This window comes from Cygnus olor, chromosome 11 (assembly GCF_009769625.2).
Source record: "Cygnus olor isolate bCygOlo1 chromosome 11, bCygOlo1.pri.v2, whole genome shotgun sequence".
Taxonomy (NCBI): Eukaryota; Metazoa; Chordata; class Aves; order Anseriformes; family Anatidae; genus Cygnus; species Cygnus olor.
In genome coordinates this window covers 13,712,489-13,732,698 of record NC_049179.1, presented here as the reverse complement: position 1 = coordinate 13,732,698, position 20,210 = coordinate 13,712,489, and the positions used below count along the sequence as shown (strand labels likewise).

Sequence of the window (20,210 nt, the reverse complement as noted above, 5' to 3'; positions counted from 1 at the left end):
CAGCCACTACCAGTAGTGCTGGGCACCCAGGATGGACAGGGCACTGATGGGACACGATGTGGGGAAGCTCCGAAGCTTTCACGCAGCACAGGAGAGTCTCTGGGCTTCGTCCAGCACCTCAGGTGACTTGTTGTGTGTGGGTCCTTGAGGAGTGTCCTGGAAGCAAAGCACCTGAGGCAATCCAAAACAAAGCTTTCTGGCTGGCTCAGCGGAATGCAAAACAAACTTTCCACTGGGGCTGGACAAAGCGTTGGTGTGGTGGGAGATCAAACCTTGCATCTAGGTCTGGGCTTTCTCAGCCCGTATCTGAAGTGAGGCCTCGCCATTAAATATTGTTCAGAGAGAAACGTCAGAAAAAGGTCAAAAGAAAGCAAGACTTTTCTAAGTTCAGAATAACACTTTTTGGATCAGAGTGCCAACCAAACGTGAGCCCAATCTACAAATGATTTTTCTGGTGGCCTTCCCTTCCTCCCACAAAACCACGTTTATCAGCAAGTAAATGATTGTCCAGCGAGAGCCCAGTGGCTTTATTGGAAAGAGGAAAAGTCGGTGTCCTTGGGGAGCGGGCGGAGAGGGCAAACCTCTCGGTGAGCAGCACAAGCGCAGAGCAGCGCAAGAACAGCGGTGTGAGCGGCTCTGGCTGTCAGGCTGGGAAAGAAGCAGGTCACTGGGGCTCAGCCAACATCTCCCACAGCTTCCCCGAGAGCTGGATCAGCTTCAGGAGCAAATACCTGGCGCAGGCAGGGAAGGAGCAGGGGCTTGAGCAGCAGGGAGGAGGAGAGGTGGGTGGCTGCCCCCAGGGTGGGGCTGTTGGGTCCCGTGCTCCCACACTGGGCGCTGCCACAACGTCCCTGTACCCTGCACGCGTTTCTGGTCCCAGGCGGTCCCTGGTAGGGCAGGTTTTGGTCACACTCTGCTAAGCGTCCTCTTTGGGCTGCTGGGACGGATGCCAGCTGCTGTGCGGTGGCAGCGGGAGCACCAGCGCCTTGCCTCATCTTCAGGGCACACACTCACCGGTGGCTTAGTGACAAGCGGCACGGCCGGGAGCAGCCCCCAGCCACGGCACCTCATATGGGGCCGAGAGCAGTCCCCAGCAGGAGGGCCGGTAGCTCCCGGGGCCCTGGCCAGCAGGGCAGACCCCGAGCAGGCCGAGAAGCAGCTCCGAGGCGTTCGGCTGCCTGAGCCGTGGTTCCTCCACTTCCACCCAGGAGCAAGCTGCAGCAGAGAGGAGCAGCGAGGCACCTCGGGCTGTCATTTGCCCCCCAACAGCGAGCGCGAGGGCACCGCCCTGACGCACATGAGCGCGTGCCGGCCTCGCGGGGCGCGAACGCAAGGAAGGTCAGGGACCACGGAAGGTTTGGGGCCAGCAGGAAAGCTCCAGGAACGGGAGACGAGGCCGGGCATTTTGCACCGACCCCAGAGCCACGCTGGGCAGCGCGAACACAGAGGCACGGTGCGGCTCGCCGCGTCCCCGTGTCCTTCCCGTGCTCTGGGCGGCCGCTCCCGGGGCCGGGCGGCAGTTCCGGCCCATTAACGGCGCCGGTGCTCCATCAACACGCCCGGCCGGGCCGGTTCAGGCCGGGGCGCGGAGCCCCGCGGCCGCGGGGGGCGGGCGGCGGCTGCCCACGGGCGGGGTCCCCTGGGGAACGGCCCCGTGCGGGCCCCAGCGGAGCGGGGTTCGGGCACCGCCGCGCTCCCGCACCCCCGGCACGTGGCCCCGCGAACACCCGCCGGCGCGCCCCCGCCACGCTGACGTCACCGCCACGGAGCCCAATGAGAGGGCGGCCAGGCGATGACGTCACCGCCGCGCCCTCCCCTCCCGCCTTTAAGTTTGAAACCGGCGGCGGCCGCCAATCGGCTCGGCCCTAGCGCTGGCCACGCCCACTCGAGCTCCTCACCGCCGCTCGCCAATCAGACGCCGCGCCTATCAGGCGGCGCGCGGCGCTTGCGGCCAATCAGCAGCTAGCACCGCTCCGACACGGAGCGCGGGCCCGCACAACGCGCATGCTCCCCCGTCCCCAGCGAGCCAATGAGAGGCGCGGATTCAGGGAGGCGGGCTGGCGGCGGCGGCCAATGAGGGAGCGCGAAGCTGAGGCGCGAGGAGACGAGCGCGTAATGGCGGCGGCGTCGTGAGGGGCCGTGAGGGGGCCGCCGGGCCGTGAGGGGGCCGCCGCCGCCGCCATGTCGGTGCCGTGCTCGCCCAGCGCCGTGTTCCTGCTGGACACCGCCAGCCCGTGCCGGCGGGCGCGGCTGCGGCGGGGCGCCCTGCGCCTCCTCAACCACCTGTGCTGCCGCTTCGGGCCGCCCCGCCTGCGCTGGGCCTTCCGCTTCTTCGACTCGCTGGGCGGCCGCGGCGGGGCCTCGCGGGGCGGCGGCTTTCGGCAGCCGGGGCCCGGCGCCTGGGCGCGCTTCGAGGAGGAGCTGGCCGAGCGCGTGGGGGCCGCCGGCAGCGGCCTGCCCGGCCCCGCGCCCCGCGCCGCCCTCACGCACGGCGGGCTGAAGGAGACGCTGCTGGGCTTCCAGTGGGAGCGGCCCGAGATCGCCTCCCCCGCCAAGCCCCTCCGCGGCAGCCGCAGGTCAGCGCCCGGGCCGGCGAGGGGAGAGGCCCCCGAGAGCCGGGCGGCCCCCGAGGGCTTCGCCAACGCCGTGTTCCTCTTCTCGCCCTGCCCCCACTCCGGCCGGGAGCTGCGGCGGTTCGTGTCCGGCAGCGCCGCCGCCGCCCCCCCCGGGCCGCCCACGGCCCAGGAGGTGGCGGAGAAACTCCTGCCCAGGGGCGTCCAGGAGCTGCTGGCGGACCAGAAGGTCACGCTGTACTGGGTGGACACCGCCGAGTGGTCGCAGGTAGGGAGCGAAGGCTCTGCTGGGCCGTCTCTACGCCGAGCTCCTGTAGGAGAAGGGAGGGGATCCTGTTCTGTGTGGTGAGCTTTGGGTGGGAGGGAGGTCTGCAGCCACTGCCACGTAGTCCTGGTCAGTAAGATGCTGACGGCTAGGATCACAGAAGCATAGAATAGCCCGAGTTGGAAGGGACCCGTAAGGATCGTTGAGTCCAACTCCTGGCACCGCACAGGTGTACCCAAGAATTCAGCCCACGTGACTAAGTGCACAGTCCGAGCGCTTCTTAAACTCCAACAGCCGGGGTTGCCCCGTCCCAGGTGCAGGACCCGGCACTTGCTTTTGTTAAACTTCATGCGGTTGGTGATCGCCCAGCTCTCCAATCTGTCCAGGTCTCTCTGCAAGGCCTTTCCACCCTCATCCGAGTCCACAACTCCTCCAAGTTTGGTGTCGTCGGCAAATTTGCTCAGGACACCTTCTAGGCCTACATCCAAATCGTTTATAAAAACACTGAAGAGGACTGGCCCTAAAATAGAGCCTTAGGGGACCCCACTGGTGACCGTCCGCCAGCCTGATGTGGCCCCATTTACCGCAACCCTTTGAGCCCTGCCCGTCAGCCAATTGCTCACCCATCGCATGATGGTTTTGTTTAGCTCTACTCTGGACATTTTGTCCAGTAGGATCCTATGGGAAACCCTGTCAAAAACTGCTGAAGTCCAAAAAGATCACATCAGCTGGTTGCCCTTGATTGACTAGATGGGTGATCTTATCATGAAAGGAGATCAGGTCTGTTAGGCAGGACCTGCCCCTCGTGAACCCACGTTGGCTGGGACCAATGACTGCGTTGTCCCCCAGGTGCGCTTCAGTAACTCCCAGGATCATCATCTCCATAATTTTACCAGGCACTGACGCGACGCTGACAGGCCTGTAATTGCCAGGGTCGCCTTCTTTCTTGCCCTTCTTGAAAATTGGCGCAACGTTTGCCAGCTTCCAGTCCGATGGGACCTCTCCACGTTCCCAAGGTCGTTGAAAAATAATTGAGAGAGGTCCGGCGATGACGTCAGCCAGCTCTTTAAGCACCCTGCGATGAATCCCATCCGGACCCATGGACTTGTATGGGTCCAGGAGGAGCAGCAAATCCCGCACGCGCTCAGGGTCGGTTGGGAGTTTGTCGTTCTCACCATCACGGTCCTCCAGCTCAGGGCACCCTGGGTCCCGCAGCCCAGCATCAGCACTGGAGGCTGAGGCAAAGAAGGCGTTAAAAGTCTCTGCTTTGCCTGTGTCCTCGCAATGGAAGGTGTCCTTGTAGTGGAAGCTGCAATGGGAGTTCTCCTTTTGACTGGGGTGTGTCAGTGATTTAGTAACTACAGTGTTTATTGATGGGCTGTCTTGTCCTTGGAGTGAGTTAGGTAGTAGTTCTAGCTGTTCTGGATTGCAAATAAGCAGTGTGGCAGTTCAGGTGTCTAGATACTAACCTCAGAAACGCATCCTTGAAAGGCCTGGCTACCTCTTAGTTCACCTGGAGTAGTTTTTTCTCTGTTGGGTGCCCCTGGAAGTTGGTAGAGTCCACGAAAACACGTGGGAAGAACTGAGCTGCTCTGTGCGTGCTTGTTACACCACTTCTCCTAAAAACGTGCGGTCTTTATTTGTCGTTTGGGGAGAGATCGTCTCACTGCCAATGGTAACTCGAGACCCCTCTGTTACTTCGTTTCAGGTGATTGAATCCCCGGATCACGTTGGATACTGGACAATGCTTGAACTGCTCCACCAGATAGGAGGCACCATTCTGCCGTCTGAAACCTTAGTGCAGTGTCTGAGCCGCCACAGGGCGCACCTTGGTCACGGCTTTCTTGGAGACCCAAGTTCCCCAGTGCCGCAGACACTGCCATGGACGTCGCTTCTGCCGCTGGACTCAACCTTGAACTGCTTGTTTTCGAAGGCCTCCGTATTTCAAGCAGCATTCCCCAAGCAAGAAGGGACGTTGTTTCTCAGCATGCCCGGTAATTCTCTTTAAAGGCATAATAATAACAAGGCTGTTAGCCAGGGTGCTTGATGAGTTTCCCTTGTGTACAACATGAGCGGGAGTAACTTTAGATGTTTAAGGGTCTGTGTTTCTTATTATCATATGTGCTTTAAATCCTCAAGTGCTCTTGTTCCTCTGGTATGGGAGTTATTGGCCTGTATTCCTGTTCGGGTCTCTTCCAAGCTTTCCGGAAGTTTGGATGCATGAGGAGCTCTTTGCTGGTCCCATACCATATGGGCATACAGCCTTCTACATGCTTTAGCTCAGTTTCTTCAATCTGGCTAAACCAAGAAGACGCATAAAAAGGGCCTTCAAAAGAAAACTTAGCTTTAAAGCAGCATGCAGCGTGCGTTTTCTTTCTTTAGCAGTCCCTTCATGAGAGCCTGGGGAGATCTTACTGAAGAGCTGTTCCCTGTTTGATCTCGATAGTTGTTTTTCTTGTCTTGAAGTTGTCTCCATCCAGATAAAAGAATCTTTTACACAGTTTAGGGCTTTTCTTTTTATTTTATCCTTGCACAGGAGGAAAGAAGCAGGAAAACTGTGCTGTGATTCTGGAACCTCTAGCCATGAGCCAACAACAGCTGCGTTGTCCAGTCGATATCTTCCTGAAAGGCAGCGTGACGGGCTGGAACTGGATGCAGGCTGGCAGCTTTCTCACAGAGAGCTGGATACTGCACATTTCCGAGGCTGACTGCGCAGAACATAACCGGGTACTGTTTCATCAGCTGTTGAGGAGTCTAGTGGCTGAAGAACTGCACATGGTAAATCTTTCTCTTTGCCCTAAGCTAATATCTGTTGTGAAATAAGTTGTGGCAAAAAGGGTGACAGTGTCATGTTGTGAAAACAATAATACTGGTATTTGTTACACTGCAAATTGCTCATTTGGAGCTAAATTTGGAACGTTTTTTAGAAGATCACGGATGTCTACAACCAGTTTGTAAAATGTTTGTGCTCATTAAGGCTTTGTATATTTCCAGAAAATGTAAACGTGTATTATTTTTTCACTGTAGGTTGCTGACGTGTCTCTGTCTAAGACGTGGTGCCCCTGCACTGCTGTTCTGTCACCGCTTTCTGAGAGCGCCGCGGTTCTCACTCTCCTGCGTGCCGAGCAGACCGCAGAAGCTCAGCAGCGCGACCTTGAAGGAGCTGTGGTGGAGGACTCTTCCCAAGATCCCGCTCTGCATCTCCCAGATATTGTGCATAGTGTGTTGAGTAAAATTGACATGTCAACGGAGGATTCTCTAGCTAGCGCAGGTAGGCATTAGGAAATGCAAGGCTTACCGTATTTTGATCCACTCGAGCTTCAGAGCCTTCCCCTCCACATCAGATCTCGTGATTTCCCCAGTGAGGAGTCTCGTTTTGTCTTGATTTCTGTGGCTCAGGCCTTTCAGTTTTATTGACAGCGTTAGTTTCTATTGCCTTGTAGGTAAAGCACAGCTGCACATGCCTGGGGACAAGTTTCTAAGAAGTGTCACGTGGGCTATCTCTGTAAAACCTTCGCGTGTGGCTGCAAGGAGACTGATTTTGGCTCACCTCTTTTGTGTTACTGTGAATCTCACAGGCCTCCCAGCCTGATGTATGGCTAGTAAATTGTCCCTCCATGAGCTGAGCTCTGGAAACCTCTGTCTTAGAGCCTCTGTGGAGGCCTCAGAGCCTTCTGCCATTTCATTTAGCTTCCTTCTAATATTTTTATTTTTGTCTGTTCAGAAGAAGCTCCTATGCCAGAGTGGGTCCGACGGGAGCTGTCCAGTACAGGGAGTTGGCATCCTTCAGCGCTTGAAGCATGGTATCATTCATCAAACGTTTGTGGAGCGGGCTCAGACCTCATGGAGTCATTCAGGTACTTTTCATGAAACAAGTCTGAGTAGCACTCAAGAATTTCTGCACCCTTTTTAGGGAGCATGGCTGTATTGTTGCTCAAAGCGCTAGAATGAAATGCTCATCTTAGTAAACTGAGCCCAGAAATAAAAGCATGATATGCTTTTGCTTCAGTATGCCTTGGTGTGTGAGACAAAAGGGAGTGGGAACAGGATATTTGGGTAGCAGTCAGCTTGCATTAAGGTCTTGACAGCTTCAGGAGTGAGATAGATGGTTTAAATGACCAAAGCTATTCAGATCTGCCAGGTGGCAGATTGCACCTCTTCTGCTTCAGTAAGGTTCGCTGCAAAGTACTGGAAGACAGGTGGTTTTGTTATCGCTGTTGGTGTTCCCTGAGAACGTATTAATCTGCATTCTTTAAAGGTCTTGCTGAATGCAACATGAAAAATGCGTAACGTAGGACAGCCTAGGTAGCATGAAGCTGCTCAGGTGCGCTTTTGACGTGGATCAGTGGCATTTGTCGTACATCAGGCAGCTCCTGCTGTGCTTGTTTCCAGTTTGGTGTGATTCTTTTAAGATGGTGGATTGGGTGGTTTTATTGCTTCCGTAAGGCTGTTAGGGAGCAGGCTTTAGAAGAGTACCAGCCTGTGTTACTTGCACTGTAGAATCGTGCTTCCCTAAGGCTTAGAGGAGGAAAGGCTCGCATGTAGAAGCAGGTTCATGTGCAGTAAGAACAAGAGGTGTGCCTCCCCCTCTCTTTTTTGATACCTGCATTGAATTGCTCTTTTATGTAGGCTCCTGCAGGTTCCTTGTGCTAACGAGAAGGATGGTGCAGACCAATCTGAAGTGGAACTCTCAGAAAGTCTGTCTGAGCTGTACCAAAGAAAATTCAGTGAAATATCTGCCACAGCTGGACCAGGAAATAACAGAAAAAGACGTATGTATGATTTGAGATTATATGTGCATGTTACCAATTAAAGATGATAGAAATTTCTCAGCAGGCCTCCTTATTGTATAAACCCTAAAGATCCATCCTCTCCTGAGTAGTGGCATGCTTTAGATTTTTTTTCTCTATTTAAAGACAGCATAACTTAAATGTTAATATTGTCCTTTAGTACGGCCCAAATGGCTCCTAAATTCAAGGCTACACAGTGACTGACGATTAAAAAGCAGCATGCAGAGCTCTGCAGTTTCACTGGTTGGTGGAACAGGGACCGCTACAAGTTCTGCTAAATATTGGAAACCTCTTTATTTTTTCCTAGTTTGGAGGAATTAAGTACTTTGTTTTCCAGAAGAGTTTCATCGTTACATTTTAGCATGCTAACCAGTGGTGCATGTATCCTCACGATACATCCCTGTTTCAGGTACTTCTATTTCTGTGACACAAAATTGCTTCAGGTATATGCAACTTCTGATTCTACTCCTAACTTACACGGAGTGAAAATTTTCGGTCACTTCTGACTTGGAGAACTAGCTACCTCCTCTGCTGCCTGTACATTTCGTGGAGAAATACAAACCTTTTAGAGCCTATTTATTTTCAACTAAAAGTTACTAATCTTGCCTGATAGCAGCACATAACTCTAAATGATGTTCTCCCTTGGTGGTGTTCCTGCCTCATTGTTCGATGGTGGAACTAACTCCCTTTCTGTTGTGTTGCAGGTGGGGTTCCCCGAACTCCAGTCAGGCAGAAGATGAAGACCATGTCCAGATCCCTGCAGATGCTTAATGTTGCAAGACTGAATGTAAAAGCACAGAAGTTTCAACCTGATGGTGTGTCACCAGCAGTGAGTGAGAAGGTTCCACAGAAGCTTTCGGTAAAAAGGTTGGATGAAAAACTGGAAGAAAAGGCGCTTAAAGTATCAATAGGTGTGTACTGACTTAGCAGTTCTGATATTTGTAGGAGGTTATGTTGGATTTTTAAGGAAAGGAGAGAGAGAGAAAATAATGGAGTACCAGTAGGTAGGGAGCAGATTGTTTGGGTTTCTATAGCTTCGTGTTGGCACACATTGGTTATTACTTCTAGTTTTCCACCTTTCTCCCAGTAGGTTTCTGTAAAGGTTTACATCATAATGTTATAACTTCTGGGATTAATTTCCTGCTCCACCTGAAAAGAACAATAAAGATCTGTGGTGTCCTCTGTTGTAGTTCTGTACCAAAAGTAGTAAAGGGAAGTACCCCTTGGTGATGTTTGGATCATTTGTTCTGGACCTAGGGCTGCTTTTGTTATTGTTCTGTGGTCTGCATGCGTCTTTGATGGAGAAAAGTCTTGTTAACGACCTCCTATAATCCTTTCTTCAGTTGGAATGGGGTTTTCATCAGTAGGGAGTGGTAAACTGGTATTTAGTTGACTTTAACCACTTCCCTTGCAGACTTCAAAACTGAGGAGGAACTGCAGGCCCACCTAATTACAAGCTATCAGAAGGCTGTTGCTGAGGAAGTTCTTTCATCTGTGTGTGCCCAGAACATGATCACGGCCGTTAAAAGGTTCTGGAAAGTACAAAACGCCAAAGAGAAAGAGGTAGGTGAGAATATGTAAGCAGGGTTGTTACTAGTCTAGGAATTTGAGTTTTTGCTATTTCGGGCTACTTTTCTTCCTTCAATTTACCTTAATTTTTTTTATATGTTTGCACTTGGTCAAAACCACTAACTCTTATCTGTGCTGAATCAGTAGTAAAAATCTGTAGATAATTGTAAAGAATGTCAGAAAATCCATTTCAGTTATCAGTTCACACCATTGGTAAAAGATTGCAGCAGATCCTTTTTCATTTACATTGACCTCATTTGGAATTTTAATTTTGCTTAAAGACAGTATTTTAAAAAAATAAATTCTAACAAACCATATCTTAAAAAGTCGTCTTCTGTTTTTTGCTTTTCATGATTAATCTTTGCTAAGTCACTGAAATCAAAGCAATTCCTTCCTTGAAGGAGAAGAAAAAATCAAGCTATTCCCAAGATAGTGGCACAAAATTACAAACTTTGTTGTAATTGTGTCTTTACAGGTGGCCTGCATGGAACGAGTCAGAAACCATCTCCTGAAGACGAGCAAAACGCTCAGACAACAGCATGGCTCAGAGAAAGAAACCAAAGTCAGAGAGTACGAGACACTTTATTTGTTTCAATAGAGTTAGTTAGCAATTCTTGATGGTAGCTTTTTTTCTGTGCAAGTGGAAAGGTATTTACATGGGTAAACATTCCAAAGAATCTTTGGTTGCAGTAAAAACATTTTGTTAAATGCAAATATATATTATATGACAAGCATTGCGGCCAATATCTGAAATAAGACATTTCCCTTGCCACCAAAAGGAAGTATTAACTGATTTAGGTTGTCAAAAGCAGCCACTTCCCCTGCAATATTTACTGTTTTTTTTGAGTAAACGTTTTGAAGTAAATACCCAGTTTCCTCCAGACAAAGGGGGCAGTAAATGACTGCTTGTTTTCTTAGGTGTCAACTTCAGGTATTCTTGCGCCTTGAGTTGTGTCTTCAGTGCCCTTCACTACAAAGCAACACTGATGAAATGGAGCAGCTGTTAGAAGAGGTGAGTAAACTATAGGCCAAGTTGTGGTTTTGGACGGCACGAGGGATGTAGATCTGGAACCTGTAGTTTTCCCCTGATTCTACTGTAACGTTCTGTATTCCTTGTTAAAAATCTGGTGTTAACAACTGTCATGGCCTAATTCATTTTCTCACCTGGCTTCCTCCTCTTCCAGATGACAGATATGCTGCGCATTTTATGTCTGACTGAAGACCCAGCTTATCTTACAAAGTTTCTAGAGGACATACTGGAATTGTAAGTTTTTTGGGGTGACTCAGTTGTTACTGAGGACTCTGGTTTTAGTTGCATGCTCTCTGAGTAAACAGAAATCTACAGCTTTGATTTACTGCGTTATTGTAATTCTAAGAAGTTTAGACTGTTCTGCTTGCTACACCTTTAATTAACGGAAACGTAGCTGATAAGCATGTAAACTAATGGCAAAAAAGCTTTTTTTAATTGATACCTAAAGATTGTTTAAACCTGGGGATTGTAATGTAGTTGGTTTTGTGGGGGACTTTATTTGATGTGGGTTCTCTGATGCTCTAGGTATATGAATTCTATACCGAAGACCCTTGGAGATCTTTACTACAGTCTGGGTACACAAATACCACCAAAGCTGGCATCTGTTCTGCCTTCAGACTTCTTCAGTGATGATTCAGTGACTCTGGATAGCAAATCTCCAGGCCTTCCAGAGTCTTTATCATCTGCCCTAACTCCCAGTGCTGTTTGCCTACGCAGTGAGGGTGATCAGCTGGAGGAACTGCGCACCCGATCTGCCAAAAAGAGAAGGTAATAATCCCAAATGAGCGAGGCAGCTTGTTGCAGCCTGGCCTGTGTCTGTGGAGCTAACTAAACTATAGCTCTATCATTTTGGTTTCTGTTGCTGGATGGCTAGCTGGGGCAAACTCACACTTGCTGAGAGCTCTGCAAGCCTGATGGGAAATATAAAGGGCTCCCAGTTTTCATTATAACTTCCCATTATTTTATTATATCAAAGTGTAATCCTGATTTGATTCTGTATGCCTGCTCTATGCGCAAGCAGAGTTTGTGGGCCTTTTCTGAGAGAAGTTCTACTACGCAGTTAGGTGACCGTGCATCATTAAAGTGAAAACTGCGATTTACTGGAGCCCTCTGTGTTGGGGATTCTGTGTACATTTCTGCAAACTGTGAAGTGAGTTTAATACCAACCTTAAAGTTAGTTATAGTAGTTATATTGCAAATCATTTTTCAATATTGTAACAAATGATGTACTAACTAATAATTTGCAGTCTGAATTTAGATAAAGGCTTTCTATCTCAAGAGTGAAACCCATGTTTAATTGTCGTTAGGTTGATAACTACACTTCTGATCTTATTTTAACTTCACCTTTGTATAACTTCTTAAAGGAACAATATATTAGCCAGACACAGGAGCATGACAGAAGCATCACAGAACTTGCGTCAAATTGAGATTCCCAAGACAGCCAAGACTCCCATCAGAAAGGTAAAACTCTCACAGAAGGGTTGTGTGTGGGTTGCTCGTGCAGGGGTGGAGCAACATTGTGAAGTGACACTTGAGTGGGGAAAAAAGTCTTGCTTTGTATTAACTCAGTAGGTATGCCTCGTATCAAAACTTCCAGTGAGTCTAATTTCTTTATTTGTTTTAGGAGAGCTCACGTTCTTACCTTGCCACTGAGAAATCCCAACAAATGCCTCTGCAGAAAGAAGCAGTGCAAGGTATATTGACTTCTAGCTTTTCCATGGAAAGGTGCGTCTTCAGCACGTGCTATCCCTGTAAATTTCAATGAGCTCATGAAATCATGCTGAAGCATCCTGGAAATCTGAAGGAAACTTTGCTGAATTCTGGAAAAAAATAGTCTGAGGAGAAAAATAGTTGTTTTCTGTGCGCTCATGTACAGAAAACTTGCATCATATATCCTGAAAAAAAACACAACCTTTCAGTTCTTCCTTGGCTGTTGCAATTATTTCCATCTGCTCTGAAAAAGAGTGAGGGCAGGAGAAAGCTCTTACATCTGGAAACAGGATGTTTCTCCTCAAAAATACGTAATAGATTTAAATCCCACATCTGTTCCCTGAACCCACATGTACTTCAGTTGAGACTTTGTAGCTTACTCAGTGTTGCTCCATCTGGGATGCTGGCTGGCTGCTTTTTCTGCTATGGCACCTGCTAGCAGCTTATTGCTGGAAAGTATGGATAATACAAATTTAATACAAGTCCAGGATGGATTTAGAGGATGACACAGTCCAGTAACAACTCTCCCTCCCCCCCCCCAAAAGAAACAAGCAAACAAAAAAAAACACAACCAAACCACGCCACTTTTCAGTGTGTTCTGGCCTCTAAAGTACTTCTGACTTGCTACTTTTTCCTTTTAATCTGATCATTTCTTGCTTTGTCTTGCCTCACAGAGGTTACAAAGGTAAGGAGGAACCTCTTCAACGAAGGGATACGTTCACCATCCAAAAGGTCTATGAAAAAGATGCCTAGAAGCCAGTCAGTATCTGCTGTGGAAGGCCTAAAATACAAATGCTCTGATGAAGGTGCTAAAGGTAGGTCATAACTGGCATGTGTAGGATAGCTATGGAAGAGCTTCTGTAACTAACTGTGCAGTGTTTTCAGTTCAGGAGAAAGCATTTTGAATCATTGCTGTGGTTGCTTGTATAGAGAATAGGATGGCATTGGAACCGAAACCTGTTTTTTACTGAATTCCATACACCTCACAAAGAAATCAAATGTTAAAAATGCTTGGTTACAAAAAGATCTGCCGATGAATGTTGAAGAATGAAAGTAAGCTTATGTGTGTCACATTAAAGTTAGTGCTATTGATAAATTGAGGGAATAAGAAAGAAGTGTAGACACTGGACTCTTAAAATATATAAAATAATTTGAGTGCTGGGAGGCTGATGCCTAGTTGTTCCATATCGGCAGTCATTCGTAAGCTGAAACCCGTGTGAAATTAATTCTTTCTCCTAACTGCTTTATAATTGTGTGGTGCTATATCCATTCATTGCTTGAATTTCTTTATTTTTAAGATCATCACAAGTTATTGACCAAGAGAGTTGCGGAAACACCACTACATAAGCAGGTCTCTAGGAGACTACTGCATAGGCAGATCAAAGGCCGGTGAGTAAGCTCTTTCTGAATTTTGTCAGTAAGTGCTGGGTGTTTAACGGCCGAGCACACGAACCAGATATCTTCTTTGTGTTGAAAGTGTCACCTTCACCTAAGGTAGCAAAGAGAACAGAGAACCAGTGGAGGCTAAGTTTCATAGTGTAAGTAAAAGTACTTCAATTCCTGCAGCAAAGTGCTGTTTAGGTTTAGCTGCTGCTCTGAGAATTTCTGAAGAGGAAGTCTGTGCTGCAACCTGCGCAATCCAGGCTTAAACTTAGCAGTTTCATGTGGAAGCAAATGCTATCTATCCTACAGCTAGAAAGATGCTTATACTCGGTCATGTCTTAATAGGAGGCAGAGTGCTTGCTGGCTGCTCAGAGTAGCCCCCAAAGCAGTGTATTGTTGTAGAATATAGTACTGCGTCTCAGTTTTCATGGTAAGTTCCGTTTTTGTAAACGTGAACAGTAAAGTCTAAATTGTTTTTTTTTTTCAAGGTCTTCTGATCCAGGCTGTGACACTGGTGTTGTAGAAGAGTCTCCAGAGAAGGCCATAATTGGTAAGCAGTAAGGTTTTTTGATTAAAGGTATTTTTGCTGTGTTGTAGTCCTTAAGACGAGTGTGCTTCAATTTAGGTGACTCACAAATAAGTGATACAGAAGCATTCTACAGTTCTTGGTGGAGCACAGCCTCCTCTGATGGAACTCCTTGCAGCATGCTGCTTTGACTACCCTTTGACTACCCTATGTATTTTCACTTGGAAAAGTTACTATTTACCTTTCTTAAGTGAAGATATTTGAAGGACTTCATGGGTCACATTTTTGAATGTAATGTGTTAGTGCTGGGACCCTAAAACTGCTCTGACCTCTACTGTCACAGACAGGCGTTCTGCAGAGCCAGGTGGCTATGTCATATTGGCTGCTGCTGTTTCCCTTCCCCAGGAAGGAAGAAGAAAAGAGCATGGTTGGGCAAGTAGGAAGGTAAAATATAGTAAAAAGAGGAGACTTAACTAATGGAGAGTTAACTAATGTAATCTGGATGTAACTTGGATTGAATATGGATTTTTCTAGTATTCCTTCTTATGCAATTGCTGGAGAGGGAGGAAATGACTTAAGAGGACAGGAGACTATGATTTGGAAGGAGACTTGTGTGCATTAGTATTCCAAACACCCCAGGAAAGTAGAAGCGTTTTTCTTCACGTACTTGCCCTTGTATGTGAGATAACGTTAGCTGTGTGGAAGTTTCTTCTTAGTGTGTTCGTTTCCATTGTGATCTGTTCCTGAAGATGTCCCCATTGTTGAGGGAGAAAGAAGGCTCAGTCTCTGATGTTGCCTTTCAGAAGCAGGTTTAAGAAGAAGTCCACGCATCAAACAACTGTCTTTGAATAGGACCCACTCTGGTGTTTTCTGTTCCGCTACGCAGCCCAGCTCACAGAATTCACAGCGAGTCCACCAAGGACGAGAATGGGAGAGCTGCACTCAGCAGGATGTAGCAGGTACTGAATGGAACTTGAGCAGGCTGATATTGCTGATCTGAAAAGCTGGCACGGATAGCTCTAAGTTTGATTCGTTCTCTAAAAGACCGTAAGGAGTGAAGAGCTATCATGTAATGTCTTCTGTAGAGGAAAAACTCATCCCGACTAATCTTTGAACTGAGAATCTCCATCTGTAGGATGGAGAGGCAGCTATTTCTACGATGAATACACTGCCGGCTTCAACTAGTCAGGCCCATCTAACAGAATATCACTGATTGCCATTCTGCATCCCTTAAGTGCAGTGCAACCCTGTAAAATTTGGGACAGAAATCCTAAAGCTACTTTGTCTCTTGGCAGCATAAAGGCATAAAGCAATGACTGATGGGTTGTTCTTTGCTGGCTTTCTCAGTAGGATTATCAGTTGCAATGGTTTCACTTATTTCTTTGTTTTACCTACTAGAATCCTTAGCCTTGAACTAGAACTTTCTGATGCTATGAGCTGTAAATAAAATAGGAGGCTGAGCTTTTTCTTCTTTTCAGGAGCACTCTTTCTATGGATGGATATTAGTTTTAGTTTGAGAAATAATAATTCCAGTGAATCTTAATATCAGGCTAGAAAAACTGCTAGAGCAGACAGCTTTGTACGCTACCTGTCCGTACATCTGAAGTGATTGAGACAATTGTTTGTGGCAAGTTACTTGGTGTTAGTTGAATTGTACTATTCTACTTCACAGGCGTTAAGCTGCGCTCCAGGAGCCCCACAGTCCAGACTCCCAAGAGACTTTTTTTTGGTGCAGTCATTGATAAGTGTAGCCCTGCAGAGAAGCATTCATCTGGAAGGAGGAGAACAAGAAAAGATTCTTTAAGCTTGGAGGAGCTGACGGCCTGTCAGGTAAAAACACTTGCCCCTCTCTCTTCCTTCAATCCCCTTACTCTATTTATGTTTAGTGAGACCTATACATCGTAAATTTAGTGTTTAAGTCTAATCAAACAGTTTGCTTTAAACCTTGAAGTAAATATTAAGAAGGATGGATAATACTGTTGGAATAGAACAAGGCTGATTCCTTTTATTTTCCACTGCAGACTCCTAGAAAAACACCTCATAAATCTACGCAGAAGCTACTGAATTCTGCCAGTAAACTACCAAGGAGATCACCTCGCATTCTCCACAGGACTCCCCAAAAACTGGAGAAGACTCCCAGCAGAAGTCCAGCTGCCAAGCAGAGTGCAGCTAAGTGTTTGGGAAAGTACTTTTCTCGTCCTGTACAAGGGGTCAAGTCCCCATCTGCGTTAATGGAAAGTAAAAGGGTTCGCTTACTGCAAGTAACATCTAAGGATTGTGCTCCACAACAGAAACTTTCCCCTCCTTGCAAAGAGGCTGGCTTACAAATGCCAGAGTGTAACGAGGCATCGAACACTGTGAACTCTTCACTACCTCGGAACAATTCAAATCCACTTGGTTCTTCCCCGTCTGCCCTCCAGGAAAGCTTTCTTACAGAACTGCGAATTCCAAGGTGTTCCTTGAGATCCCTCTCAAAATTATCCTCTTCAGTTGGTACTCAGAGGCTTATCTTTCCAAGTGAAATCCAGGTGCAGTCAGAAGCCGTATCTCAAGCAACGGAAAGCACTCCCAGGGAGCTTGAAGGTTCAGGTTCAAAGTTACCTACCTTAGCTGCCAGCCCACCGACTGTAGAAATGTCTGAGCTCACTGTGAAGCTGGAGTCTCCCTTCAATTCTCCTCTCTGTAGAAATTCTACAAGTGCCGCAGCAATCAGCTCTCCTTGTCATGTGCAGGCTAGCGAGTCTCACGGGGAATTTAATGCGCCTAAAAGATCTCTTCTAAAATCTCCAGGTATCGCTGGTTCTTTGCCAAAGTCCCCACTTAACACCTCCAAGCAAGGTGGATGTGAGCCAAATTCTGGAGGAGAGGACCTCACACGTCCATGTGAAACACCTTCCAGAAATAAGGACAATCATCGTGATAATGGTGATAACTCTTGTGTAGAAAGCCTCCAGCTCTGTAAGCCCCAAATTCCTGAAAATACCGCTGTGTCAGAGAAAAATAAACCAATGGATGTAATGGCTCAAAACTCTTCTCCAGGAAAGGACCCAGGAAATGTGGAAGAGCATTCCTCTCCGAAGGTGCCTGCTGGAGAACTTACGCTGAGTGCCGAGATGGAGTGTGAGCAGGTGGTTAAGGGGGGTAACTCCAGTGCGAGCACCTGTGAGTCCTTCCTAAGCAGTTCTCAAACAAGCAGCGATGAGGTGGAGCCAAGAAGCCTACTGAGAGAAGAATGCACGAGGACAAAGGCTCCATCTCTTAGGAGACGCTCCAGATGTGCCCTGAGTACCTCACCTCCTCTACCGAAGTCTGCTCCTGCCTACTCCTTACGCTGCACGGCAGACAGGAGGCAGCGGGAGGCCGCAGCACGGATGGGGAACCCTGAGCTTCCAGCCAGGTTCTCCACTCCTAAAGGCCATTGCGAAGTGCCTTCTGCTAGCCCGCCGACTTACGAAGTTGAACTTGAAATGCAAGCGTCAGGCTTACCCAAGCTTCGCATTAAGAAGATCAGCTCTTGCTCAGCGCTGGAAGTTCAACCTGAAGCAAACGCCAGCAAACCCAAGGGAGGAGAAAGCCCCTTCGGTGATCTTGCGATGACCTCGTGTAGCAAACACCCAGGGAAACTAGCAGCTGCCTGCGTCTCACCCTCCTGCTTCCGCTCTTTCCACAGTACGCCTGGGAAAGGTGGGGGACAGACCTACATATGCCAGTCGTACACCCCAACAAGCTGTGCTTCGAACGCCACCTCCCCGTCGCCCCTGGAGGCAGAAGTTCCCCAGACGCCTTCTCCAAAGCTGAAGGGGAAGAGCACCCCTGAGGCTATCAAGGACTGGCCTCGGAGAAAGAGAGCAGCAGGCAGCACTGCTAACGCTAGCTGTGGTCGAAGTGAGAAAAATGCGGATGAAATAAGGATGTCAGCAGGCAGAGGAGGAGAAGTGAAGGTCTTGGAGCACTGCAGTAGCAAAGTAATAAGTATGCTCGGAGAGTTTGAACTGGAAGGGATTTGCAGGCTGCAGGATCAGGCGTCTCCTACCGATTCTGAACCCAGAGCTGAAGAGAGCTTTGTCGTGGGAACTTTTGGCTTAAAATCTCGGAAGCGGACCTTTACATCTCTGTCTCCAGAGAAGGAGGAGAACCATGAGGCTAAGAGAACTTGCAGTGATAAGCACAACTCGGATCTCTGTGTCTTTTCCCCCGATGAGGGCAACAGAAGCAAATCAAGGATAGACTCGGTGCTTTCGGAGAAGCCCAGAGCGTGTTCACTCGTAACTCCTGTGCAGCACAGTTGCATGGGGGATGATGATGTCTTCCTTTTATCAGGTAATTAAGTGGCACTCTTGAAATTCAGAGATGGCTAGAAGTGTGGGGTAGGAGAGAGAAAAGACATGACTACTTTCTTTCTATCTTAGGGAGACTGAGATAGAGAGGAAGAGTGGGTTGCAAATGACACGGAAGCTAATTATGTGGAGAGGCAGATCAGATGTGAGGAATTCAGCTATTGGCATTGTTTGTGAGCATTTCATCAGTGGAGTAATAATGCAAGAGATAATAGATATGAAAGAGCAGGAGGCTGGAAAAATTAAAAGGAAAAACTAAGAATCGCATCCAGTTGCTCTCTGTAGAAGCACGTAGTGGAAAAAGGTTCTGTAAGGTAACTACAGCACACAGGATGGAATACAAACCATGACTTGAGGAAAGCGACAGCACTTACGCTGCAGTACGTGTTGAAATTGGACCAGGCAATGGATTTTAAGAAAACGAAATGCATGAAGATGCAACTGCAGACTTGCTTGGTGCCAGAAACCCCCTGTTTTAGACAAATTCTAAATACTACTTGTGCTGATGGAAGCTTCAAGGTAGAATAAGGGCTGAGACTTAGCTAACGGCACTGTCGAGTTGTCAGTTTGCTGCAGCGTGTCTCTGTGCTTCTCCAGGCGCAACTCCACCGGTGAAGAGCGCGCTCTCTGCTAGCAGCCTTCTGGCACTGACTCAGTCTCCGCTGCTGTGTAAGGGGCAGACGCCGCCGTCTCGGAGGAAACGTGCTCGAGGTAACCGCGTGTGCTGCAAGGGAAGGCTGGGCTTGAGCAGGCTGGCCAGCGTGCTCCCCTTGCCCGCAGTTAAATGAGAGCAAGAGGATGCTGGGCCAGGGCTTGGGCTTCGTGCAGAAAGCCTGCGTGTGTGTTGGCCACTTCTGTGTTCTGTGTCTGTCTCTCGCACTCCCAAGAAATCTGGCATGAACTGGGAAGTTTGGAAGGTGGGGTGGTGGCAATGAAGAAAAGGGTAGCAGAACAGAAGTTCAGCGTACTGCTCCTGTTGATATTGGGTTTTTTGGAGTCACCAGGAAGTAACTTTTTGGCAGATTGTGGCTTTAATTTCTCCATCTCTTGTAGAAAGAGAATCGGATGCCTTTGAAGTTATTACCAGCCAGGAGCTGTCTCCATTCCATGGCGCGGCTTCCAGGAAGCGGCCCCTCAGCAGGACTTACTCGCGGAAGAGGCTGCTCAGCTGAATTTGGAGCCATACAACACGGGAAATACTATTACCTGAGCCGTGCCATGGGGATTTTAACAAGGAACTTTTAATTGGTGCTGTCCTGGAGCTGTCTGTATTGGTGGGAGAGGGGATGCAAGGATACAGCAGTGGAAATAAGGACTGCTCTAAAGGTTTTAGCCTCAATTATGGCAGCTCTCCGTCCTTTCTGACACTTCTCCCGCACGTAGTAGCTGAGTTGTGCGGTGAAGGTTCAGTCCTGCTCAGTGAAGAGGGAGAATTGTCCACCTTTGACAGCTTTCTTGTAAAAATAAACTGATGCGAATTTTCACAATGTCACTTGGTCGGAAGTCTGTCTCCACCCCATGTTGTGGGCGAGAGGTTGTGACTGCACGAGGGAGGAGGCAACTGTACAGAAAGCAGGCTGCACGCTCCTGCTCTTTGTCTCGTCCTCATACTAAGTGGGTCCCTCTGTTAGCTGCAGCCAGTGTGCCACGAACAGGGACGCTTCTTTGAGAGGTAAAACTTGGGGTGGAATAACTGGAGATGAGATCAGAAGGTGATTTTATTTCCGATTGCTGGCTTTTAACTCAGTTAATGTTATACCTCAAAATGCGAAAGGGGGGTTGTGGTAGGGGTGCTCACAACTTCAACTGCAGCGGGGGGGGCTTGCTTCTACTCAGGAGTCCCCCTATCATTAAAGCAGGTACCTTCAATCTGCCTCCGCCAGGGGCGGTGCACTTACGTACTCCTCCTCCACGTGAATGGGGTCAGTGCCAAGTCACCGGACTGTGTTTAACCTCCCTCACAGCTGTAAGGGAACACTGCTTTATTTAAAGCAGTTTATAGGCAGGAAGGGAAAATAATATTGAAG

General features: G+C 48.4%; 1 protein-coding gene across 2 annotated transcripts; it reads left to right on the top strand.

The window, feature by feature from the left end:
- The first annotated feature begins 1,962 nt into the window (after nt 1-1,962).
- On the top strand, nt 1,963-19,670 carry TICRR (TOPBP1 interacting checkpoint and replication regulator). Of its 2 annotated transcripts, none has more exons than XM_040569808.1 (22): nt 1,963-2,841; nt 4,547-4,832; nt 5,375-5,616; nt 5,866-6,109; nt 6,563-6,695; nt 7,468-7,610; nt 8,333-8,539; nt 9,043-9,191; nt 9,673-9,767; nt 10,116-10,209; nt 10,382-10,461; nt 10,753-10,995; nt 11,592-11,688; nt 11,852-11,921; nt 12,612-12,752; nt 13,236-13,326; nt 13,809-13,870; nt 14,653-14,805; nt 15,519-15,676; nt 15,868-18,166; nt 18,781-18,894; nt 19,237-19,670. In XM_040569808.1, the coding sequence occupies exons 1-22, from the start codon at nt 2,182-2,184 to the stop codon at nt 19,353-19,355; spliced, it is 5,880 nt and encodes a 1,959-aa protein (XP_040425742.1). In that variant the 5' UTR covers nt 1,963-2,181; the 3' UTR covers nt 19,356-19,670. The 2 variants fall into 2 exon arrangements, with proteins under 2 accessions (XP_040425742.1, XP_040425741.1); XM_040569807.1 differs by having other exon boundaries at nt 1,965-2,841; nt 14,650-14,805.
- The last annotated feature ends 540 nt before the right edge of the window (nt 19,671-20,210 follow it).